We start from the raw sequence: 25,790 nt of genomic DNA, 5'->3' as shown, positions 1-25,790 counted from the left end.
GGTGGGGGGCGGTCTGTTTGAACATTGTGGTGAGCTTCGGGTGAGTGTCAGGTAGGCGGCCATTGCACACATGTGTGTGTTTGAGTGTGTGTCTATGTGAGTGTGTGTCCATAGGAATGTGTGTCTGTGTGTGTCCATGTGCCTCTATGTGTGTCCATGGGAGTGTGTGTCCATGGGAGTGTGTGTCTGTGTGCGTGTGTCATGTGTGTCATGTGAGTGTATGTCGTGTGTCTGTGTGTGTCCCTTTGTGTGTGTCCATGTGAGTGCATGTCTGTGTGTCTGTGTGAGTGCACATGTGTATTTCTCCCGGCTGGGTCACCAGCTTGTGGAGGTGGTCATTCACCTTGGTCACTGTCTCAAACATTGGGATCAGGACGAACTTGATGAAGCCAATTTGGGCTGTGGCTTTGGTCACTTTGTCTCGGTCCATGAATGGGGCCACGGGGAGGCCCTCAGACTTCTCGCGGTCACTCTGCAGGGAAGGTACCGAACATGATGTTAAAGAAAGAAACACTTATGGAATCTGGGAGCCTCAAGGATCACTACTCTCAGAGGAAGAGAAAAACAGCTAACATGCTAGCAGAACCACCCGCATCACACATGGTAGTGACCACGTGGGAGATGAGGACGCTGTAAGTGCTAACCAGGGGCCCCCTGGGCCTGCACGGTTGTGTCCAAGGGAGGGGAGGATGGCTCCAGGCCCTGATGGCTGCTCAGCAGCAGAGCAGCTTGTACACCAGCCCCCCTAACCCTGAGACCCCTCATCCTGACCCTCATCAAGCTGCTCTAGTGAGAGGTTTATTGTCCCTTCTGACATTTTCCATCTTAGGCTGGCTTTGCTTCCTGTCCCAGAGTGTCCCCAGCCATAACTGTTTGGTCTCACACACCCAGGGGCTCCAGTCCTTGCAGGAGGCCCCCATCGGGTGGGGGGAGTTAATCAGTGGTAACAGGGGTGCTAATGTGGTGACAGTTTGACATTAGCTTTTCCTGTTCATCCCTGTCTTGTGTGTCTCAAATTACAACCTCAGGCGTTTCTGGCGTGCCCCTGCTGTGAAGGCTTCTAGAAGTGTTGACACTGACCACCTTGGTGCCTCTGTCACATTTCAAATAGGAACCCAGTTAAGGGGCTAAGGAGCCCCAGGAAGTGTGGCCTGTGTGATACTCTTACCTGCATGAAATATTCCTCCAACAAACAGTCCACCCATGGTTCTGCCACCTCCATGGGGCGGACCTCGTTAGAGATGTCACAGCATTTGATCAGTATCATCTTCAACTGAAAGAAGAGATCTGGACTCAGCCATGCAGCATGGGACATACCTTGCTGGGCTCTGGGTCTGGGCTTGCCGTCACAGGCAGGCAGGGAGGAGCGTGGGAGATGAGGGTGGAGAGGAACTGAGCTTTGCTGTACCCCCTCTCCCTAACAAGGGCACACTTCCCACTGCAAGGGGAGGAGAACAGGGCATCACCACATCTCCAAGGATCAGACTCTTTCCTGGAGGGGCTTGAGTAGCAGGAAAGCGCCTTTACCACATGGACATTTTGTCTTGTGAACCACATATTGCAAAGCTCAGAAGTATCTCTTTGATGTTGACGATACATAAAAAATATAGACAGCACTGTCAGGAGGCAGAGGTTTAAATGGTAATGAGAAGAAACCCAATGGGCCTCCTGAGCACTGAAGAAGTGTGTTAGAAACACAGGGTGAAGGGGACCCTCACATAGCAGCAAGAAGTGTGCCCACCAGCCTCGGTGACAGGGACAGAGTAAAGGGAAAAGTAGGTGATTAAATAGTTAATTCTCAGGTGGCTCAAGTGCTAAAGAATCCATCTGCCAATGCAGGAGATGCAAGACACGGGTTTGATTACTGGGTCGGGAAGATACCCTGGAGAAGGAAATGACAACCCATTCCAGTATGCCTGGAGAATCCCATGGACAGAGGAGCCTGGCGGGCTACAGTCCATGGGGTCGCAGAGTCAGATATGACTGAACACGCACATGTGTGTGCATACACACACACACACACAAACGAATTATATGTAGAGAAAAAAATATGCGAGACCCCTTTAAGTTAATAATCACTCAAGAAAGTGAGTTTTCTTAACCACAAAACCAAGCAGGCTTGCTTAGCAACAAAACCATGCGACAGAAGCATAGGACATCCCCTCAAACAATAAAACAGTGGTGGCGTGCGGCCCACATCCTGCCCAGTGAGCTCAGTGAGTTAGTGACTCCTAGGACACACTCTGCACACATAAAAGACAATAGTTTATGGAAAGGTGACATCTCAAAGTGAAAGACCCTCCTTGTACTGTGATCTGAAATCACTTTTCTGTAGTGCCATGACAGTCCTGGCTTAAGTATGTAGGGACAAGAAAACTCCCCCCACCCCACCTGACACGGAAGAGGAGCTCATGATGGAAGCATGATGTCTACTTAAGAACAAGGAAGAAGGTGGTCTCCGTACTTTTCCTTTGATTATAGAACTGAGCCCACCAAGTTCTCAGGGTGTGGCATCCTCTCACCCATCCACTGGTAAGCCTCCCAAGCATCTTGTTCTAATCTCTTATCTATAACTTTGTCTCTCATTGAATTCTTTCTATGCTGAGACATGAAGGACCAAAGCTACTTAGAGCCCCCAGAAACACCACCTGGTGGTTTCATCAGCTCCCCAGGGTCTGAACACCACAGGGGAGGCAGGGGTGGGAACCACAGCCCTGCTGGATGATGCAGGTATGGTGGGCCTGTGGAGAGCACAGTCACACAAACATCAAGGCAGCCCTGGATTCTGCCCTCTGTTCCCAAGCCTGGCATTCCCCTGCGTTGGCCGGGCCTCTGCATTTGGGGCTGCCTTTGCCCACTTATCGCATTTGAATCCGAAGGAGATGGAAGGATGGGAAAGGAATTCATTTAACCAGGAGAGGGGGTCCTACTGGGGGCTGGGGGGCTTTGCCTGCTAAGCACTGGGACTTTGAAAACTGGTGTTACTGATACCTCACTCCAGGTGGGGGTATGCATTTTCCTTTGGTTTCTTGGTTCCCAGTCTGAGCTCGGGGGTGGGGCTCACCCACCAACCTCCCAGAGAAGGAAAAAAAGCCCACTCACAAGGGTCATGTGCTCCTTGTTGCTGTAGTCAAAATTCTCCATTTTTTCTTTGAAAGAGTCCATGATTTCCGCATGCCTCGCCATGTCAGTGGCCAAGATTAACGTGATCATTCCCTGAGAAGTGAAAGCAAAGAGTCAACACGAGGCACGATCCCAATAATTACTCAGTGAGCACCCACTGTATGGGGAGCCCTCTGCTCACGTCACTTCATTCAGACCTCATGCCAGTACCAGGGGTGGGTACTGTCCTCGTTTTTATAAAGAAACCGAGACCTGGAAAGGCTACGGAGCTTGCCCAGGTCACAGCTGGTGAGTGGAGGGCTGGGGTTGGAGCCCAAGGGTGCCTGAAGCAGGCTGTGTCCCCAGAGAAGGCTGCGCGTACAGGCCCACTAGGAGCATTCACCTGCAGAGAAGAGGCTCAGAGTGTCTCTTGTGACGTCCAGCCGGTTTTAGCCAAGGACAAATGTTTCCTGCCAGTTCACTAACCTAGATATACGGTTTGTTCCTCCCAGATCTTATTGCTGGAGGTCAATGACCCATTTTCCAAGAGTATTTTTTTCTTATTATCTAATCTGTATGTGATTGTATGTGCATATCTTGCTTGGGAACAAAGTCTGATGATAAATAGTAGCATTCTTCTATTAACAAATTTGTAAGCAAAAGTGAAGTGTTTTTAATACAAATATTTTATGATCTTGTTAACCAAATGTTGGTTTAGTAGAAGTAACGTAATTTGAAACCATGACCATCCATCAACCTACTCATCCACCCATTAATTTATCTGTCTACCCATCCATCCACTTGTTCACTCATCCAACATCCATTCATTTGTTCACTTACTTATCCATCCACTCATCCAAGTGTCCATCTATGCATCCCTCCCTCCATCCATCCAAGTGTCCATCCATCCATCCATCCATCCATCCATCTCTCCATACATTCACCCACTGTTCACTCATCCATCCATCCATTCACTTATTCACTTATCCATCCATTCATCCATCCACTTGTCCATCCATCCATCCACCCACTTGTTCACTCATCCATCCATCCATTCACTTATTCACCTATCCATCCATCCATCCATCCATCCACTTGTCCATCCATCCATTCATCCATCCACCCACTTGTTCACTCATCCATCCATCCATTCACTTATTCACTTATCCATCCATCCATCCATCCACTTGTCCATCCATCCATTCATCCATCCATCCCACAAATATTTACAGAGCACACCTCTGTGCTGGGTATGATGTTCTACTTCTCCAAGAAAACACCACCAGAAACATCAAATACAGAACTCAAATCCGTCAGCACAGATAAAAAATGTACTTGGGGAGGGGGCATCACTGGCCTTCTGAATTGTGCCATTTCTCAGTAAAGATTTAATTGTTATTAGTGAAGGATCTACTCTCGTGATGAGTCATCCCTCAAGATATTCAAGGACAAAATATCATTAAAAACTGGGACAATGGATTTTACCCCCAGAAAGCGTTGAAGTCAGTAAGGTGTCTGGGGCAGGAGCAGCAGTGTGTCCCGTGTGGGACAGGGCGTGTCCCTGGGGGCGTGTTCCCTCCTGCTCTGACTGCTCCTCACACGAGAGGAGGGGGCCAGCTGCCTGGATGCTCTGGGCTGAGTTCCTGGCCGGGCTCCTCACCCAGCACCGTCAGGGGTGGCATACAGGAGGGCCCTTTCTTCAGGACTCACCCCCTTACCTGCTTCACAGAAAGACTCGCTATAGCTAATAGAACAACACATAGCAGGTGCCTGCCATTTCTGTGGGCCCATACATGTGGAAGGGAGGCCAGAAAGCCTGCAGATAAAGGGTGATAACTGCACCAGGAATCGGTGACTCAACAAGGCCTGTCGTTAAGCCCTGGCTGAGCGCTGATTTCCTGGAAGCAAAAGGATGGGAACAGGCCTGCAGCTGTTGGCTAAGGTGAGACTGTCGGTTCTCCAGGAGGGGAGTGTGTCCTGCCCTGGGCTCTAGTGCGTCTTTATCAGGTGTGTCTGGAAGCCGGGCCAACAAGACACCGGGTGGACTCCCACATGGAGGACGAGGCTCCCATCTGTACGAGCCCCTGGGCTGCCGTGCAAAGTGCCACACACGGCGGACAGAGCAGCAGGAAGGCATCTCCCCAGGATTCTGGAGACCACAAGTGTAGGAACCAAGGTGCCCGCTCTGAAGGCTCCGGGGACAGTCCCCTCCCTGCCTCTTGGTTCTGGCAGCCCCAGGGCTCCGCAGTTTGTGTCCACACCTCTCCCGTCTCCGCCTCTGCCGTCACACGGCCTCTGTGTCTCTCCTCTGTGTGTATCTTATACGGACACTTGTCATTGGATTTACGGTCCACGTGGATAATCTGAGCTAACCTCTGAAGATCCTAGTTTAATTATAGCTACAAAGATTTATTCTAAATAAGGTCACATTCGCAGCTCCTCGGGGGGTCAGGAGGTGGACTTAACTATTTATTTGGTTGGGGGTGGCTATCATTCAACCCACCTCAGCCCTCTGGGATTGCTCTGACATTGTCCCTCCTCTGAACACGCCGGAGGGTGGGGCACAGGGCTTTGTTCAGTGGGACCTGCTCTGTGTGTATGTGTGTATGTGTGTGTGAGTGCGGGGGCTGTGCCCAGTGGGACCTGCCATGTGTGTGTGTGTGTATGTGTGTGGGGGGTGTATGTGTGACTTTGGTGACTTGAAAGCCTCTGTCTCTGGATAGGTGGCCGCCCCCATCCCCCGCCCCATTTGACCTGAGGAGCAGAAAGGTTTCTTCTCTGAAGTGGGACGTGAGGCTGGTTGGTCACGGGGCAGCGGGGGACAAGATCAGGGCCCAAGAGCAGGGCCTAGCGGGCAGTGGTCGGGGTTCTGCTGGGCTGGATGTCCCAGATGTGTCTGTCCAGGACCTGCTTCCTTGGGCGAGTGACCTCGCCTGTGTCAGCCTCAGTTTACTGGGCTGCAAGATGAGAAAGGACGTATCTCAAAGCGTTGAATTAAATGGTAGTCGTGACCTGAAGGTCCGTGGAACACTGCCCATGCAGGCCAAGCGCACACCTCTTCCTGGGGCGTTGTCACCTGCCTTAGAGAAGGTGTGGAAGGAGGGCTGGTCCCCCAGGATCCTTGTGGGAGACTGGGAGCTCCTGGGAGCCTCAGGCACAGGGAGAGAGGGCATCTCCTCTCTGGTGGGGCTCACTGTCCCCCAGGGACCCCCACTCCCCAGTGGGCACGCCATCGCCCCACACACCTGCCTGATTTGCTTGAAGCCCTCCGGCGGCACGTTGGAGAAGATGTTGCACTCGGGCTGGCTGAGGATCTGGAAGGCCACGGCACAGTGGTGGTTCTCCAGGGGTGAGATGTCGTTGTAGCGGACGGCCAGCTCCGTGCGGGCGTTGATCTGGTACCTGGGGTTGGAGAACAAAGGGACCCTCGGGTACCCGCACTCACCTGGGAGTCTGGGGCAGTGGTGCAGGGGTGCGCATGCTGGTGTAGGGGCTGGAGGCGACGGGGCTGCTGGAGGGAACCCCACTCTGCTCGTGCCAGGAACTCACTCCTCCTGGCTCTCCCGGGTCTCAGCTGCCCCTCTGACTAGATAACCCCCAAGTCGTTACAGTCCTAATGGTGGATGCCACCAATGAGCCTCAGATCCTCCCTGAGGAGGTGCCCTCGAGGGGGTCAGGCCTTCACCAAGGAACCCTGCAGACACCGTAGGACGTGGGAGGAGGGCTAGATGGTGTAGGCACGGCCCGTGGCCGGCTTGTGCTCAGCACAGCATCTGAGTGTGAACTGAGGGGGTGGAGGCCCACAGGGACACCTCCTCCTTCAGGCATAGACGCCCACACCCTGGAATCTGCTCTGGTCCTGAGTAGCGATAGCGTGCTTCCCTGAACATGTTGGGCATCATCGCCCACATGGTAAAATTCAACACACAAATACACAAACTCCATAGAACAACCAATGTATCACTATGAACACAAACCAGCACCACCCGGCCTGGACTCTAGCAGGGACTTGGGGTGGAACTCTGCTTTTGTCCCCAGGCAGAGTGGATCAATGTTCCATCAAAGCCTGGCCCAACTTCTTGGCCCCACGTCCTGCCCTGGATCCTCTCTGCCTCCTCGCGTCCATATCCCTGTTCTTGCCGTCACTGCCCTTGTTCTGCCTCATTCCTGCCAGAAACAGGCTGGTGAGGCTGTCCTCAGGGGAGTGAGATCCAGAGAGCAGGTGGGGTCCGCCCCTCCCCGTCCATGGGTGTGTGAGTGTCCTTCCCTGCTGCAGGGGGAGGGGGCGCTCTGCTGCTGCCAGGCCCTGCTGTGTAGATGCAGACCTGCAGCCAGGACCGAAAAGGGCTGAGGCAGCCCCTTGGGGTCTGGGGACCTCCAGGTGTCCTGCCGGGGAGGCCTGGCCCTGGACAAAGTCCTTGGTGGGAAGGCCACGTCCTACAGAGGTGGGGTGGAGCTGGGGGCTCAGGAGCACTTCACTGACAGCTCCCGCTGGAAACTGGCAGGGGGTTGAGCTGAAAAGCTCAACTCTGACACCCAGAGTGCCCTTGACAAGAGAAAAGGACCGTGTACATACGTGTTGTTGTAGCCTGGATGATCCAAGTCATGGCAGATGGCCGCGGTCATTAGGACCAGGATGTCCATTTGCGAAAACTTTTCCTGGATTGGAGAGAGGATTCGGTGGGTGAGGAAGGGACTGGCAGGGGGGCGGGCAGTGACACAGGGGCATGAAGCTCCTCCAGCTCTGGCCTGGTGGGGGAGGATGTGCCTCTCCCTGGGGTGGGGGGTGGGCACCCACTTGTTCATTGACAAACTGGAGGGGCGGTGCTTCCCCAGGCGGTGGAGGAACTGCTGTCCCAAGCTCCCCTCCAGGTGGGATGACCTCCAGACCCTCCCTAAGCTCCCCTCTAGGCAGGATGCCCCCAGACCCACCCTAAGCTCCCTGCAGGTGGGATGCCCCCCAGACCTGCCCTAAGCTCCCCACCAGGAGGGATGCCCCCCAGACCTTCCCTAAGCTCCCTACCAGAAGGGATGCCCCCAGACCCACTCTAAGCTCCCCACCAGAAGGGATGCCCCCAGACCCGCCCTAAGCTCCCCACCAGAAGGGATGCCCCCCAGACCCACCTGCAGCCCACAGAACCAGATCATGCTGTACATCATCTGGGCGACGCAGAAGCAGTGCCGGAAGTTGTGGAAAGGGTTGTTCCGGTAGTTGTCGTGCACGCACAGCTGTAGGGATGAGTCAATCTGCCCTGTGCCCACCGCCCACCCTCCCCAAGCTCCCTGCACCTTCTCTTCCTGATGCCAACTCTCGACTCCCACCTGGTCCTCATCCAATTGCATTCCTGCTTCCCAGGGGTGAGGACGAGGTTGCCCAGGGGTGTCTGAGGGCCAAACAGGCCAAGGTGTCCCCAGGGGGCCCACAGTGGGGTGTGAGGCTAGGGGGAGGGCAAGGGGGCTGCGTGTGGGGTGCCAGGTCCCCAGCCACCATCAAACCTTCCACTGGTTTTTAAAAAACCTATTTATTTATTTGGCTGTGTCGGTAGTTGTAGCATGCAGGATCTAGTTCCCTGACCGGGTATGGAACCCGGATCTCCTGCACTGGGAGCAGAGTCATAGCCACTGGACTACCAGGGAAGTCCCTTTCCACAGCCTTCTAACATTTGGCTCTGAGCAGCATTTTATTAAAAAGAAACATCTGTGGATAAACACATACTCAGTCACACATGCACATCCCTCCCCCCCACGCACACCTCACACACACACACACACACACATTTACACGTGGACACATGCACAGCCCCCCATGATGCAGGCACCAGCACTCACACACGAGCACACACACACGTACTCCACACACACTGGCACACACATGTATACACCTGCATAGCACCCCCCCCCACACACATGCTGCTTAGAACACACTCTTCCCCTGACCTTCCCTGGTTCCTACTATTTTCTCGCTCACAGACAGCAGCTTAGGAGCAGAGAGTGTCTGGGCGGGGGGACAGGTCCCTACAGGACTCTCACGGAAGTGTGGCCTTTGTCTGTAGGAAGCCCAGACCCAAAGGAAGGTACCCACGGTCCATTCCCGGGAAACTCGATGAACCTGTGTTCAGGGGCCAGCAAGGGCCTGACACTCACCAGCCACCTCTTGAGCGTGATGGGGTTGATGCTGAAGTCCCTAACCAGGCCCAGGTCATGGTACATGTGCTCCAGGCAGCTCAGCATCTGCGGATGCAGGAGAAGAAGAACAGTCAGCAGCACAGTGGGCCCGTCCCCAGGGGAGTCCTCCCCTCCCGGGGGGCCCCAGGACCAAAGCTTGTTGACTAGAAGGTTTCAGGACCCCTAGAAGGGGTGTGGGGGCTTTGAAAGAGCAGCCAGGGTTAGAAGTCAATGGAATTCTCTACAGGAGGGACAGTGACCAGATGAAGTAACGCTACCCCCAAATAACCACATTGGAAGTGACTTATTTATACACACAAGCACCCATCTCGGTGGGTCAGGATCCTGGCCTGAGGTTCTGAGAGACACCTCCAACTCCCGCAGACCCTGCATGAGCCCAAGGCTGGGAGACGAGAAGCTGAGGAGCAGTGTTGACAGATATTCATCCATCCCAAACCTGCCTCTTCAGGCCCCCAGGGGCCCCGCTGGGACAATGCGCTTTCTTATGCATGAAAGGAAGTGTCTGGAAGGCGAGCTTCCTTCTGGGGAGCACTCCCTCCCAAAACTCATTTCACTGAGCCGCCTTCTACAGAAATCCCCGTTCAAATTGATGTTGATTTTGCTTCCAGGCCCAGAGAGGATTTACTGTCACTGTTGTGATCTATTTAAATGCCACTCAGAACTTTGAAGCTTAATCAAGCCAAGAACAAGATTAAATGATCTTTAAAAAGTGAGAGCTTGACAAAGTGGGCTCTGCTTTCTGAGAGAAGAGCCCAGGGAGATGGGAGGTCTCAGAATGGGGCTGACTTAGCATCACCTTAGCAGGACACCAGCCCCCGTCCCCCAGCTCCCCGCTCGGGGACCCACATCTGTGCTCCTCGGCCCCAGTGCCTGCCCTGCCCTGGTGTCTGCACAGACTTCCCATCTGCTCTGTTCACCAGGCAACCTTCTCTTCCCAAAAGCGGTGTGTTAAGGACTGAATTGTGACCCTCCAATCAAGCTGTCGAGGCCCTGAGCTCCCCCGTGACTGTGTTTGGAGAGAGGACCGTTAGGGATGTAATTGAGGTTATGCAGGGTCACTAGGGCGGGCCCTAATCTGCTAGGACAGGTGTCCTCACGAGAAGAGATCAGGACACAGACACGCACAGAGGGACATCCATATGAGGACATAGGAGGAGACGGCTGTCGACATGAGGAGGAGAAAGGCCTCGGGAGGGACCAGCCCTGCCCACACCTGTATCTCAGAGGTCGAGCTTCCAGACTGTGAAGGTTTCTGTTTAACCCCCAAATCTGCGGCATTTGCTATGGCAGCCCCAGCAGACCTATTCAGGGAGTGCAGCTGAAAATCCAATTTTTCTTGTTACAAACTATATGAGAACTAGCAACAGTGCAATTCAGGAGAAGTTTTGCAAATCCATTCCTACAGTGAGGGGTCGATGAGCTGGCCACGGAAGGAATACCTCTGGAAGCAAAGACTTGCATGGCATCACAAAGAACCCACTTGGGAAACTGGAAAACACCCCAGCCCTGCAGTGGGGGCCCGGGAGGATGTCCAGATGGAAAGTCCTTGAAGGGGCCACACGCTGGTCTTCCTTGAGGGGACAGCCCAGACGCAGACTGGGTGCCAAGGTTTGAGACCGGGGCCTTGAAGGAGCCCTTGACAGAGTGTGGGGGGTGCAGGGTCCTGGTGTGAGGGCGGGAGGGCTGGTGTCCAGGCTGCTGGCCGGGTCACCCCAGCTTGGCCAGCAGCATGAGCGCCTAGTCAGGGTCTAGCTGTCCAGAGCTGCTCATGCCCTCACTGTCCTGGACCAGAGGGGCTCTAGCTCTGACACCCTTGCTCCCCGCCACACCAGCCCATTCGCGGCTGCAGGCAACCCCGCAGAGCTGAAATGTTTGCTGTGAAATCGGAGTCAAGAGGCGGAGGTGATCGGCAGACGAAACCATCTGGTGCCACTTATGTGGTGGCTTTGGAGCAGGAGGGACGCGTCTGTACATCTGCTCCCATGATGGCAGCCGCGGACGCTGTGGCGGGTCCTGGGCTGGCAGCTGGGTGATGCTGAGAGTGGAGGACACATGAGATGACTGTTTAGTCCCGCAGCCTTCAAGGCGGGGGTGGGCAGACGCAGCGCTGTGGGGAGAGCTCAGAGGCTGGCCCTTGAGAGAGTGGAGCAGCGTGAGGTCATCTCCCTGTCTGGTCTGTGATCAGAGGATGCTGCGCTGGGCCCTGGGTGATGCAGGGCGCATCACCCCTGCGTGGAGGGAGGGAAGTAAACCACCACCACCCGGGAGCTCTGATGTTCTCGGGGGGTGGCCAGCTGCAGTGCTGGGGGCCACATGGGCTGCTGAAGCTTTCGAGTATGTCCTTGTACCTGTTCATCTTTGCTCCTCATACTCCAAAATTCATGGCACCCCTAGAGGCCAGGGCTCCTGTCTGTGGGCACTTCTGGTCTGGCATATCAGGCAGGGAGACACTTTACAGAAGCACTGGAATCCTCCCCAGGCTCCCTGGGGTTGTGGAGGTGTGCTGGTGAAACCCTGGGGCTAGATGACGGCTACTCAGGCCAAGCACATCTGCAGAAGGCTGCCTCCCTCCCCTTAGCCCTGCCCTGCCAGCACCTGCTCATAAATCCCACAGGTGGAGTGATGAGGGCAGAGAGGCCGCCTCCCCATGGTGGATGCAGGGATCCTTCCACCTCTGACATGAAGGTGGCGTTCCCTCTCTGGCCACAAGCAGTGTTCTGTGTTCTGTGGAGACAGGAATGGCAGGGTTCTGCCATCAGGGCCCCAGCTTTGCTCTTTCTTCCTGTGGGCTGAGGACAAAACAACTACGGGGAGCGTGAGATGTGCTCGAAGTGGCACTTGTCCACCTGCTGGAAATAGGGGTGCGCGTTCTAAGCTCCTGTGGACTCACTTGCTTGTGGACAGGCCAGCAGGGTCCCCTGTTCAGCGGGCGCTACTGGGACAAGAGGTCGTCACGCTTCTCCTGGAACGCCTGACTCCTCTCCTCCTGCCCTGCTCCCCTCCACCACATCCGTCTTTGATCAAGCACTGATTCGGCAGGTGACACTTACAACAGCCCCTCCTCCCTGACCTCCCAGCTGCAGTCCTGTGTGCTGGTTGGCTGGACGTTTTGGAACACACATGCCATCCAGCTGCTCTTCTCAGGCACCGGCCAGCACGCGGCTCTTCTCAGAGTGGACCAGGCGGGGTGGAGGCGGGATCTGTGCTTCCCCGCCCCTCTTGCTGGGCCTTTTCTTATCCCAGGAGACCATGTAAGTGACAGTGGTTCACGTAGGAGAGTTCAGGGTACACAATGCATTTCCCTGACCTGCAGGGAAGTCACTCTGCTGCTCTTGTCCAAGAGCGTGAGCCTTTCTGCGCTCCTATGTGACCGAAAAGCTGGCGAGAATCTGCTGCTTTTGGTGGCCTGAGGTCTATGTGGCTTTGTGATTTCTTGGGGTTCAGAGAGAGGAGGGTGTATCTGACATTATTAGGTAATAAACTAAACAAACAACAATCTCCATGCTTGTGTTTTCTCAGGAAAAGAGAAATTTAAAAGAACTGTCATACTGTAAGAAGTTACTCTGAGTCCTTGAAGGCTTCCTTGGTGACTCACATGGTAAAGAATCCACCTGACAATTCAGGAGACGCAGGTTCGATCCCTGACTTGGGACAAAACCCTGGACAGAGGAGCCTGGCAGGCTACAGTCCACGGGGTCACAGAGTCAGACACGACCAAGCGACAGAGCATGGGTCTTCGAGTCCTCATGGCTCCCCAGGCTGACCACTCTCAGCGGGACCTCAAGTGGAAGCCCCCTCCTGAAATAATCCCGAAGCCTGGAGGCTCACTCCCATGGGGGCTCGGCAGCTGCCCTGGGGGATCAGGATGCAGCCTGGTGGGGGGCGTGTGTGGGGGCATTTCTGAGCAGCCAGATCCTGGTGTGAGGCCACGCTGCTCACCTGTCCTTGGTTCTGGCTCAGGGTGTTTCCGAGCCCAAGGGGCAGTCTGGCTGCAAAACTGGGGAATCAAGTTAAAAGGAAGAGAAGAGAGAGGAGAAGAGGGATGGGGATGCCTCCCGTCTGGTCCCCGAGGCTGGTCCCCATTCCGATGGCTCTCACACTCACCTCATTGGGTTCCCAGAGCCAGACGTCAAAGGTGGGCTTCCGCAGGGCGTCTATGGTCTCAGGGGACAGCAGGTACTGGAGGGATGGGGAGCAGTGTGAGCTGGCTCCGGCCTCTGTGCTGGACAAAGGCCTGCCACGCCTTCTCCACGTCCTCCCACCGCCTCTCAGGACACCTGGGTCCATTCTCAAGGCCACCCCCACGAGAGTTCTGGAGGGGGCAACACTACAGGGACGGACACCTCACCCGTGGGGGCTGGGGTTGGGAGAGTGCTTCAGGACTGACCGAGCAGGGGCCGAGGGGGCATTTGGGGGAGACACAAAGTTCACCCCTGATGGTGGTGGAGGGCGTGTGACCATGTACGCCCGTCACACTTAGTGCTCCACACCTGCAGAAGGTGAACCTTACTGCGTGCTAATGACATTCTCAGAAACCTGACTTTAAAAAATACAATAAAGTGAAATCAAGGGGAAAAAAAATTTGGCACACATTCAAATACTGGCTAAGAAGCTATTTTGAGGTTTGTTTTTGAAACCTGTCACTAGTTTAGCTGTGGGCTGTAACAGCACAGCTTGTGGGTTCTATGGAACACCGGAGTTTAGGTTACATTGTCAGAGGAAACAGAAGGCTGTAGACACAAGACAGTCACAGTGTTTTGGAATTAAATCCAGTCATCTCCTAGGTCTTTCTGTTTGTGTTTTTAAAAGGAATCTCTGTGGAAGATGGGTGCCTTTTGTTTGGGACCCAGGCTGGGCCTTGTGACTCCCAGGGCAGGGTCCCAAGGTGTAGGTCGTGTATTCTTATGGGAAAGGGCACTTGGGTCCATGTGATGACCTCGGACAATATTCAGTGTGTCTTTCATATCCGAGTCAGGGAGACCCCTGGCAGCTCTGGAAGGCTCTTTGCTGCTGTGGGAACGGTGACGGGTTGGGGGGTTGGCCTTGTGCATGGCCAGCAACCCCAGCCCCCCGCCCCCATCTGGAGGATCTTGGTCTTGGCAAAGCCCAGATCTTAGTGGGCAAATATGTAAAACTCAGTTGGGCCAGGATCCCACTCAGTCTCCAGCTGAAGGCATTGTGAGATGGAGGACCACCATCATGGAGGACCACCACCGTCTTTTGTAGCTGTTTGAAGACCCTCCAAATTCCCAGGGCATTGCCTGTTCTAACAAGGGCCCCTCTCCTCTAACTGATACATCCTCTGTGACCCAAAAGCAAAACTTCTCATAATAACTACATATTGTTCAGGGATGGCGATGCAATGAAGCAGGTTATAAATAATTTAGTTAAAAATGAAAGTTCTTTCAAGTAACATTTGAGTGTCAGAACCGTTTGTTCACAGAGTTGGCGATGGGGGTTGAGTGGATACCAGTGAGGAGCTATGATCTCCTGGCAGTAAGCTGTGGTCTGGGACCAATTCTGCTAAACAAATGTCAACGAGAAAATATATTCTGCCAAAGAATAATAGAAGCGTGCTACCGCCAGGGCCCCGGCGAGAGCTGGCTTTGCAAACATGCAAACTGCAGTGGGGCTGGGAGGCCAGGGCGGCTCTGGGTGGGGCCAGAGGCGGGGTGTGTGTGCCCCTAAGGCTGTGGACACAGACGGTGGTTTCTTCACAGGCAGGCTTGTCATCTTACCTTGGGATAAGAGGGGACATCGCGTCGAGGCGTCAACTTCTTGTTGTTATCCAAAAAACTGTACTTGCAGGGACAGCTGGTCCTGAAGAGAAAAGCAAAGATTACTTCTGGCACCGCCACCCTGGGCTTAGTGTCGCCTGGGCAGCTACCTGTGGGGACCTCACTGGAGCCCAGACAACAAACCCCAGAGTTGATGGGCATGTGCACACTGCTGTATTTAAAATGGGTGACCAACAAGGTCCTACTGTACAGCACAGGGGACTCTGCTCAATGTTACATGGCAGCCTGGATGGGAGAGGGGTTTGGGGGAGAATGGATACATATATATATATGTATGGCTGAGTCCATTCACTGTTCACCTGAAACTATCACAACACTGTTAATTGGCTATATTCCAATACAAAAAAAAAGTTTAAAATATATAAAAAAAGAGTACATGAAGGAAACCGAGCACATTCCCCGCATGTAGTAGATACTCAATAAATAATATTATTGACACTGCTAAAAAACACCCCAAACTCAATCCAACCTGAACCCCACAAACACCTTTCATCTTATTTGTTCCAGAAAAAGAAGTCACAGAGCCAGAGACGTCTCACTGCTAAATCCCAAGGACCCTGCTGGGCCTTCTGAGATGATGCTGAGCTCTCAGAAAACACGTCATCTTTACTTTAGAGAGGCTTCTAAAAATCTTTTTCTAATGATGTGGGTAAGACATGTTTACTCTAAAAAGTTAAAAAACCATAGAAGTAAAGTTAAAAAACTAGTAAGTCCCATTTTACCCACTTCTTTCCTCTAAATCTCACTCCGGGAAATGCCTTCTGTTAAGTTCGGGGCATCCTTCCAGAACCTTCCTAGGCATGGACACACACGGGCAGCCCCCGGTCCTTCTCAACAAGGATGGAATTGTACTGAGCTCGCTCTCTGGCAGCTCGCCTTTTCCACTAACGTGTCACAAATGCACTGCCGACGCTTCAGAGAGCTCAACTTTGTCCAAAAGCACATCCTCCTTGGGCGCCAGGGTGCGGTGGCCCACAGGCCATCAACCCCCTCCCATGACGGACTCTGAGGACGTCCCCACCTGTCCACCTTACACACACGCTGAATTTGCTGTCTGACTCCTTTTCATCACCTAACATCGAGGCAACAATAATGGAACAGATGGAGCCCGCTGGTTTTGGAGGGAAACCCCCTTCTAACGTCAGGGCTGAGTGTGCTGGCCTGTGGGGACACATCTGGGGGCTGCAGGTGGGAGCTGCTCCAGGAGATCTGGGCACCTTAACTCCTTTTGAAGGAACTCCCAGTCCCCCCCAAATAGGGAACACAGTGGGGTGTCTAAACTCTGCCCCCCTCCTGCCTTGTGTGAGATTCCCAGGCAGGGGGTGGGGGCTAACACAGAAGCTCATGCAGGTCTGTAAACAAAGTTTCATCTCCTGGGAGAGCAATTCATACTGTATTGTAAAAGCCATAAAGAAATTCATATCCTTTAAGCCGCAAGCCTCCTCTGGGGAATTTACCTTAAGAAAAGAATTAGATGCAAGCAAATGGCTCGAAGGTATTCACCACAGCGTTATCTGTTGCTGCAAAAACACAAAACCAGAGTAGAAGCTACCCGAGTGTCCCCCAGTGGGAAATAATTTAAATCATTATGGTACCTCGACAGGGAGGGCTGTTATGTCATCTCTAATTACAAGTATTATGTGAAGCCAGGGAATTTGGGGTGAAAAGGGAAAAAGAAACATTGCCTACAGTATATCCTGAAAAGTAATAGAGAACAATTTACCAAGAAAAGAACCCATTCATTTGGAGGGTGAGAATGAGTGCTGGACTGCAGCCTTCTGAATGTCTGAGGCTACATTTTGATCTATTGATTGTTTACAATTCTGTTAGTGAAAAAAAAAATTACAACGTGGTATTTCATAGTTGTTTTTCAAAACTAGGTATCTGTACACAGAAGAACATCCGGGAAGCTCTGGACTGGATTTCAGCTGGGAGCACTGTGGTTGCTGCAGTGATTACCGACTCTTCCCCACCACCAGTATCATCTGCAGGTTTGACGAGGAGGCTATGCCACGTGCAAACTCAGAATAACACACCTGCTCCTTTTTGGAAAAAAGGCTAAGTATGATCTTCTCAGTGTGCCACTACTTCTTTCCTCCACCGGTGCCTGTGAGAATCATCTGAGATGCTTAGGACAGCTTCGTGTGTGGAGGGAGATTTTAAGACAGACTGAGCTAAAGAGGAACAAAGTTAACCAGGAAAATGCACCCACGAGCTGATATCTGGGGTCGCCCTTGTACACGAGAACTTCCACTGACACACGTCTGAGCAGTGAGGAGTTGTCCATGCTCTGAAGACCACACGCAGCATTGACATTACTCTTCTTGTGCTTTTAACCTCTTCTGAACCAACATCCGAACGTGTGCTGTGCAGGCGGGTTGTATACCTTTCCCAGGAGGGTTGTGTGAGCTTCTGCCATCCAGGATGGTTTGACTGCTGGCATCTCTCTGCTTGCTTGAAAACCCCAGCATTGGGGGGGTCCTGCCAGGGCCTGCCCATATCGGCCAGGTGCCCCTGCCGGCTCCCTCTGTGCCCGTTGCCACGGGAACCAGCATCCTCCAGCTGACAGAGCCTCTGGCATGGTGTCTCTCCTTTGCTATTTGGGGCTGGTTTTTGCTTTTGTGTTCTGCGCTCCCAGGCCTCCCTCTCCTGGTGCTCAGTCCAGTGGTCAAGGCCATGTGTTTGGGACAAAAGCAGAGATGGTGGGCTCCAGGGCCCTTGGATGCTGCCCTGAGTGTTCCCACAGAGCCCTGTTGGGATGAACCTTCCAGCTCCACTCTGTGGACACGTGCTCAGTGGGGTCAGATCTTGCCCTACAGTTGGGTGGGCGATTAGCACTCTTTCCTCTTGGGGAAAAGCCAAGAGAAACTCAAGGTCTGGGTCTCAGGGGACTCTTGCCTGCTCCGCGGGTGTCTGTGGGTCTGAGTCTGATCCAACCCAACCATTATCCTGTTATTCCCTGGGGAAAGATGGTTTTGGTCCATGCAGACCCCTGGCTCCAAGGCTATACTGCGGTGTGCTCATGGGTGGGTGAAGGTGGTCATCACTTCAGACTCACTGACCACCCGAGCAGGTACAGAGCTGGGCTTGCCCGGGCTGGGACCTTTGTTCCTCTCTCAGTCCCGCCATAGGCAGGACCACTGCCCAGCTGGGCTGACATCGTCAGAAAGAGCTGCTCAGCCATGTGATCCCAGGTAAGAAGGTAGGTCCCGAGTAACAAGCCAGGTCGGGGGACGCTGAATGGCCTGGCCCTCTGTGTGATTAGGATGGAACCCTGCCATCAACAGAGACTGAGGAGGGCAGTGCAAACGACTTACCCTCCATCTGAGTCAATTTCTCCATATAGAAAAGGGCAGGGCTGTTTGTATGGGGCACAGGGGCTGCCGGGCTCCTGGGCCAGGGTCCCAGGTGGGTGATGTTGCTGTGGATCAGACCTACGCCCAGGAGGCTCGACTTCCTTTTCCTGATTGTGTCGGCAATGTTTGAGACTTTACGCTACTCTGTTTTTGACTGAAGAGTTACAATTACTCATCTCTCACCTGCATGGCCGCTGTGAAAACCACTGGCTGAGATAACATCGCTCTAGACTTGGTTACGACACAGAGAGGGTGTCTCTTCGGATTCCCGTGGCGCTGTGAGCTTCAAGAATGCACTTCTGGTAGGGGGCGGCATATGGAAGGGACTTCAACTCTTGGATGAGCCCAACTCAGCTCTCTCTGCCCCAGAGGGGCACCCGCAGGGGACACCTCACCTACCCTGTGCTCCAAGATCAGGCGGGTCTTCTCCATGTAGTGTGTTATGTCCCCAAGTGTCCTCATACCCTGAGGTCCTAACAGCACCTCTGACTGTGACCTCATTTGGAACAGGGCTGTCACAGATGTAATGAGTTCAGACTGGCCATGCTGGAGGAAGGTGACCCCTCACCCAGTATGATTACTGTTGTTCAGTTGCCAAGTCATATCTAATTCTTTGCCCCCACCCCCAGCTCCAACCTCCCCATGGACTGAGGCATGCCAGGGTTCGCTGTCCTTCACTATCTCCCAGAGTTTGCCCAAGTTCATGTCCACTGAATTGGTGATGCCATCCAACCAACTCATCCTCTGTTGCCCCGTTCTCCTCTTGCCCTCAGTCTTTCCCAGCATCAGGGTCTTTTCAAATGAGTCAGCTCTTTGCATCAGGTGGCCAAAGTATTGGAGCTTCAGCTTCAGCATCAGTCCTTCCAGTGAATATTCAGGGTTGATTTCCTTTAGGATTTACTGATTGGATCTCCTTGCTGTCCAAGGGACTCTCAAGAGTCTTCTCCAGCCCCCTAGTTCAAAAGCATCGATTCTTCAGGACTCAGCCTTCTTTACTGTCCAGCTCTCACATCCGTGTGAGTTGACTGGTGACAGGGGACACTTGGACACAGAGACAGACACACACAGAGAAAGGCCATGCAGAGACAGAGGCAGACCCTGGAGTGATGCCCTGCAAGCCAAGGAGCCCCAAGAATCACCGACACCCCGAGAAGCTGGGAGAGAGGCCTGGAACAGGTCCACCAAGAGCCTTCCTGAGGAGCCTGGCCTTCCCCACACCTTTGTTTCAGACTTCTAACCCTCAGAACTGTGGGAAAATAAACTACTGTTTTCAGCCCTCAGTTAATGGTACTTTGTTATAGCAGCCACAGGAAACTAACACGACCCGGATGAAATTCTGATTTTTCTCTTGTGATCTGACCCGAATGGCCAATGCATGTCAGAGACCACACTGGAAGCAGTGCCTCGCCCCTGCCCCCACCGGGCTCTGTACAGACGAGGGCGCCTGCAACCTGGCGGGGGCAGGACTCAGTCATTTGAGAAGGGATGAGAGGCTGCATTATAAAACCCCCTCCTACTATGTGCACCTGAAACTAACATGTGTGCTCAGTTGCTACATCATGTCTGACTCTTTGCAACCTTATGGGCTGCAACTCACCAGGCTCCTCTGTTGATGGGATTTCCCAGGCAAGGATACTGGAGCCGGTTGTCATTTCCTTTTCCAGGGGATCTTCCCGACCCAGGGATCAAACCTGCATCTCCTGTGGTGCAGACAAGACTCTCCACCACAGTGCCGCCTGGGAACCAACTATACCTCAAAAAAGCCAACCTGTCTCCCACAAGTGCTCTGTGGGTTCCATGGATGCAACATGTTTGTGGGTGAGGCGATTCCACAGAGGGAAGGTGGGGGACGGGGCTCAGAGTGCACCCCCGCCCCCTCTCGCTGCAGCAGACATGGCACTGGGCCACAGGCAGCCAGTCCCAGGCTGGTCTCAGAGGGGCCGGGACAGGGCCTGGCTAACTCACTTTTCTTCCCTGGGTGTTAGGACTGGCCACAGGTCAGAGGTCCAGCATGCCGCAGCCAGAGGGCTGAGTACAGCCGTGCAGATCTGAGCCTGAGGGTGATGTGGTGAAGGAGGCTTTCTTCCAGCTGCTGAGCTGGGTCCCAGCCCCAGGGTCCCAGCAATGGGGCTGCAAGTTGGACTACAGGGCTCTCACGAGGCGCTGTCTCCTGACTCTAAACAGCCTCCCGCTTCAGGGATGGCGTGGATGAATTACTCATTCAGTTTTCTGTTGTCACAAACTCCTTGCCCCAACTTTCCACATGACCAATGGGATGAGACAGCTGGGAATCCAAACTAGATGACAAGTATGACGTGAACATGGTGTGGTCCTGGGAAGACATGCCAACATGGCTCTGAGACCATCAGGCTAGTCCCGAGCCCACTCTGAGGCTGCCGCCTCACCACTCTCTGGCGGGACCACCAGCTTCCCTGTCCCCTCCTGGCCCAAAGGCCCCTCACTCAGCCATCCTCCCCACTAAGCAGGCTGTCCTCAATTTTGAAAATTACAGGAATGATCTTCAGGGTGTCAGGCGGCCTTGTAAGATCCGGTGTGTTTGCACAGGGCTGTGAGTGGGCCCAGGAGTCCTTTTAAGTCCCATTAGGCCCAGCGTAACCTCAGCCACCTTAGTGGCATGGCGTTCTGGGGGTGACAGGCCACATTACCACCACGTGGGCTCTGGATGGGTGACCATGGGCATAAAGCAACCCCAGAGGGCAGACAGGCAGAGCTGATCATGTCAGAGAGCACCCAGCACAGCCCTGCACACAGTAAGTGCTCCACGCATGCACCGCGTCCCGCATCGTCTCCGCTGAGGGGGGGCATCTCCACTCTCAACCTGAACGTCTGCTTTGACCTCAGTTCGGCCAGGGGTCCAGCTGTACCCGAAACCCCACTCTCCAAGAAGCGCCTGGGGTTTTTTTCATGGATTTCGGCAGCCTGGGCATCTCACCCTGGCTCCCCAGGGGCACGTATGGAGGGACCCTCATTCCGAGGGACAAGTGACTTCTGTGTCCAGACTGTGGTGTTGCTCCCCAGACTGGCCACTCTGTGCCATGGGGACGTCCACATGGAAGCGGGGCCTCTGAGGGCCTAGGACATGCATCCTCTGGAAGCCAAAGGCCCTTCTCCTTTAATTGTTCCCTTTTTCAAAATAATTGATGTTGACTTTGTTCAAGCTGAGGCTGTGAATCTTAACCATTTTCTGTAGGACTCTTACTCTCCTCTTCTGTGACATCATCCTCCCCGCCTCCCACGGCCATAAACTCTCTTTTATGAGAAGAAAGCTGTGTAACTGAAAAGCAGATCCCAGACGGTGCCCACCCAAGCTCAGCTGAACTAGATTCTTCAGCCTCGCTTCTGGGGAAAAAAAAGCCCAGGGCCCCCTCCGCCCCATATGGCTATGCAGTGCTCTCCCCCAGCCGTCTGTCCACAGCTCCCCAGGCGCAGACCTTACCTGTTGCTTCTGGCTGCCAGCTCCTCCCTCATCTTTTTAATGTCACTCTTGCATTTCTCAATCTCCACCACTTTCAGTCCTTCCACTGGGGACCAAGAGAAACAAGGGGGTTACCATGGATACACGTGGAGGATGGAGAGGCTGGTAACTGGGGGTTCGCCCACGGCTCCCATGTCCACTGGGTGGTGAGAAGGAGGGGAGGCTGGCTCAGACCCTGGTTCCCACTCCCACCCATCCTGCTGATTCTCTGGCCTCCCCCTCACTCAGCTGAAACACAGCTGCCCCCAGACACATGCCTATTCATCACATTCAGGCCCGTGGTCCCTCTAGGATGGAAGCCCCTCCCCCTCCCCACTCCATGAATCTCCACTCTGCCCTCACCCACTTTTGGCTTTCTCTCCATACCCCTAAGCACCAGCTGAGGATCCGGGACAGAGCGTCTTTTATCCCCCAAAGAAAAAGGGGGTTGTGTGTTCCCAGGGTATTAAAATGCAACGGAAGGTTCAGGGGGCAAAATCACAGCTTCCCAGAAAGAATGGAAATTTCATTAAGATAAGGATCTTTTCACTTTAAGATCCTGTAGAGCAGTTAACCAGGAGAAGTCCAGACTTGAAATGGTGAGAAATGAACAGCCCAGGAGAAGGACCCCAGGCTTGGTCATACTTCCGGGGTGCTGTGGCAAGTGGCGGGGGGTCCCTTAAGTTAGAACACTACTATTTTGTTTTTCATCAAAGGATGAACTGGAGCTTACACCCACAAGCGAGTATTCAACTTCAAGACATACACACTTGGTAGGTGCATATTTAGCTCAGAAATGCTGCCAGCTTTGGAAAGGCTTTCAGACTAGAGTCAGTTCATAAGAAATAAAAAAGATGAGCTTTGTTACTTTGTAATCACACCTCGATTTTCATGCAAAAAGATACTACCCACGATGCCACTCATCCCCCTTTTCATCAAGCGTGGCTCTGAATATGGCTAAAAATAAAATGCAGATGATTTCTAAAAGAAAAACAAAGCAGCTCAGTGACTTCCGCTGGTTTCCATTAATCCCCTCCCGCCGGGAGGAGCTGTCAGTAGCTCTGGAGCTCATGGCGGTGGAAATGTTCCCAGCACCGCCCTGGGCAGACAGGCAGGAACTAGAACCTCCCTGGGCGGGTTTTCTAAACATTTCAGGGTCAGGGGCCAAGCAGGGGCCAGGCTTTGTGAAACCACAGCATCTTTCTGGAGCATTTGATCTTTGAATCTGGTCCTGGTGACCTGCTTCTGTGCCATGTGGGATGCCAAGGCAGAGGCTCAAAAACCACCTCCTCCCTTCTGTACCAGGACGTGGGGCAGTGAGGTGGAGGGGTGGAGGAAACAACATCAGTACTCCAAGCTTCCACTGGGACCTCGCTCCCTCCTTTGGGGTAGGATGCTGTCAGCCTCTTCTTGCATCACGGACCTGTTAGGAGGTGGACAGGAGCTTGGGTCCACTCCCAAGAAGAAGTGCAGCAGCACAAGCTGTAAAGGTCTGCACTGCGACCAGGAGTGTGCACCCGCCCAGGGCACTCCTCAGCCTCAGTCCCACGGCAAGATGTTCACCCCTTGGAGGAGGGGACCACGTCGCAGCCATGTCTGTCACTGGGACATACAGCGGAGTCAACATTGGGGGCAGGAAGGGGCCCAGGAAAGGGTTGCTAACACGTGAAGGGCAGAAAATTTCAGAAAGGGGAATACAGCTGGAGAAGGGACCTGGCATGTGGCATAGACTTGGATCTAAAAAGGGAATCCACGTGGGGAAGAGACAGACCATGCTGTATAGTCCAAACAGGGCAGCGGTGCCCTGCCAGTCAGGATCCACGGTTACACTCATTACGTTTCCAGCATCACTTTTTCTGAATACAAAATAACCCATGACTACTACAGAAAATGGAGCAAATACAGGGCCTGTCAAAGAAGAGTATTTAAAAATGTATCCATGAGCCCATTGGGCCAGAAGAGAATTCATTTAATATTATACGGTGTTGGAGAAGACTCTTGAGAGTCCCTTGGACTGCAAGGAGATCAAACCAGTCAATCTCAAAGGAAATTAATCCTGAATATTCATTGGAGGGACTGATGCTGTGGCCACCTGATGCCAAGAGCCAACTCATTGGAAAAGACCCTGATGCTGGGAAAGATTGAAGGCATGAGGAGAAGGGGACGACAGAGGATGAGATGGTTGGACGGTATCACCGACTCGATGGAGATGAGTTTGAGCAAGCTCCGGGAGATAGTGAAGGACAGGGAAGCCTGGCGTGCTGCAGTCCATGTGGTCACAAAGAATCAGACGTGACTGAGTGACTGAACAACAACAACAACAATATATTATATGTGTGTGTGTGTGTGTGTGTGTGTGTGTGTATCCTTCCAGGCATTTCTCTCCCACCCCCATGCATTCTTAATATCTATCTATTTGCTCTTATTTTTAAAAAGACAGGAGATTTTCCTGCCAAGCCAGTGGTTGAGGCTTCGTCTTTCAATGCAGGGGGCCCGGGGTTCAATACCTGGTCGGAGAACTAAGATCCAATATGCCTTGAAGCGAAAAAACCAAAATAAGATAGAAACAATACTGTAACAAAGTAGATAAAGACTTTAAAAATGATCCACATCAAAAAAATTTCTTAAAAAAAAAGACAAATTTGGGGATCATGCCGCTCTGTTTTCTCATTTGCTTTTTTCCATTATCAAGGTCAAGGATGCTCCTGTTAGCAGCTGCCCACTAGCTCACGGCTCTTGGTGGCTGCTGATGTTTGATCGAATGGATATTGGAACTGATGTAGATCAGATTCCTTGGCCATTTATTGGGGGTGATGTTAAGATTCAGTCTTTTGGGCTACATGGTATGATATCACTTATCTGAATCTCAGAGATCCAGAATTTACAGCAAAGATGTTTATGAAATGGAGCCTGGTTGCCAAGGAAATTGACGGTGAGCAATGAGATGGCAAAAAGTGCATTCATCAATGGACGAGAAAACAACACGTCATGGGATTAAAGTGCCAGAGCTCAGGGAGGAAGCTGGGAGGCGCTGGGTGGATGCAGGCACACATAGACCTGGGGCAGCCCCTCCCAGGCCTTGCTGGACACCAGGCTCCCTTTTGGAAATCCTGGGGGAGCGAGAAGGCCGACTGCGCTGGGCCTCCCCCAGGTCCTGTGGTGACCCAGTGAGGCCCCATGGTGGGGACGGATGTCAGCTGCCCACATCTCAGCCCACTCGTCAGTCCCAAACCTTAAACACGGGTGGACACAGACCAGAGCCCCGGACTAGCAGCCTGAGCATCACATGGACTCTGCTGGCCTCTCTCAGACTGTAGAAGCGGCTCCATGGGCCTCTGCAGGTCACAGCTGCCCTGGAGAAGAATGTTCAGGAGAATGATTTGCTAAGAGGGATGCTGGCTTCAGGAATGGGGCCTCAGTGGGCAGGAGCAAGAGGGTGGTCACGGAGGCAGCTCTGTCCTGTTCTCTCCTCCCCCTAGCCTCGTCGGGCTCTCCTGAGAGGCTAATGTGGGCAGGGCAGGCCCTGGTGGGGCTGTAGAGCTTTGAAAATTGTTTACAGACATGTAGGAATAGAGCTGTGTTCCAGCATTTCTGCCAAGAACTCTGCTAAGGAATTTGCATGAAGCACATTTCCCGAGTGACAAAAAGAAAAGCAAGGTTTGGTTTCAGTCTTCTGGGTTGTTTGCTTGACCTGGCTGTAAACTCAGGCCCCTGGGGCCAGCTCTCCAGTCTTTAGGTTTTGGGCCAGGCCTGGGCAGGGACTGTAGACCGCCAGGCTCCTCTGTCCATGGGGTTCTCTGGGCAAGAATACTGGAGTGGGTTGCCATGCCTTTTTCCAGGGGATCTTCCTGACCCAGGGATGGAACTCGTGTC

The 25,790-nt window shown here is 53.3% G+C and overlaps 1 protein-coding gene across 3 annotated transcripts in view; it reads right to left on the bottom strand.

The window, feature by feature from the left end:
- The window catches only part of PDE9A (phosphodiesterase 9A), a 106,697-nt gene that overhangs the window by 4,147 nt on the left and 76,760 nt on the right, over window positions 1-25,790 (bottom strand). For all 3 annotated transcript variants that reach the window (XM_081574233.1, XM_081574234.1, XM_081574235.1), the window contains 10 exons: window positions 21,900-21,984; window positions 15,027-15,108; window positions 13,393-13,467; window positions 9,247-9,333; window positions 8,227-8,331; window positions 7,679-7,761; window positions 6,348-6,504; window positions 3,103-3,216; window positions 1,169-1,273; window positions 344-472 (listed from right to left, as the gene is read on the bottom strand). In XM_081574233.1, the coding sequence (XP_081430359.1) occupies window positions 344-472; window positions 1,169-1,273; window positions 3,103-3,216; window positions 6,348-6,504; window positions 7,679-7,761; window positions 8,227-8,331; window positions 9,247-9,333; window positions 13,393-13,467; window positions 15,027-15,108; window positions 21,900-21,984 (1,022 nt within the window). The remainder of the gene's footprint in view (window positions 1-343; window positions 473-1,168; window positions 1,274-3,102; window positions 3,217-6,347; window positions 6,505-7,678; window positions 7,762-8,226; window positions 8,332-9,246; window positions 9,334-13,392; window positions 13,468-15,026; window positions 15,109-21,899; window positions 21,985-25,790) is intronic.

This window comes from Giraffa tippelskirchi, chromosome 2, assembly GCF_054371585.1.
Source record: "Giraffa tippelskirchi isolate mGirTip1 chromosome 2, T2T-mGirTip1v1.2.pri, whole genome shotgun sequence".
NCBI classification, from domain to species: Eukaryota; Metazoa; Chordata; class Mammalia; order Artiodactyla; family Giraffidae; genus Giraffa; species Giraffa tippelskirchi.
This window is presented reverse-complemented; position numbering and strand designations above follow the sequence as displayed.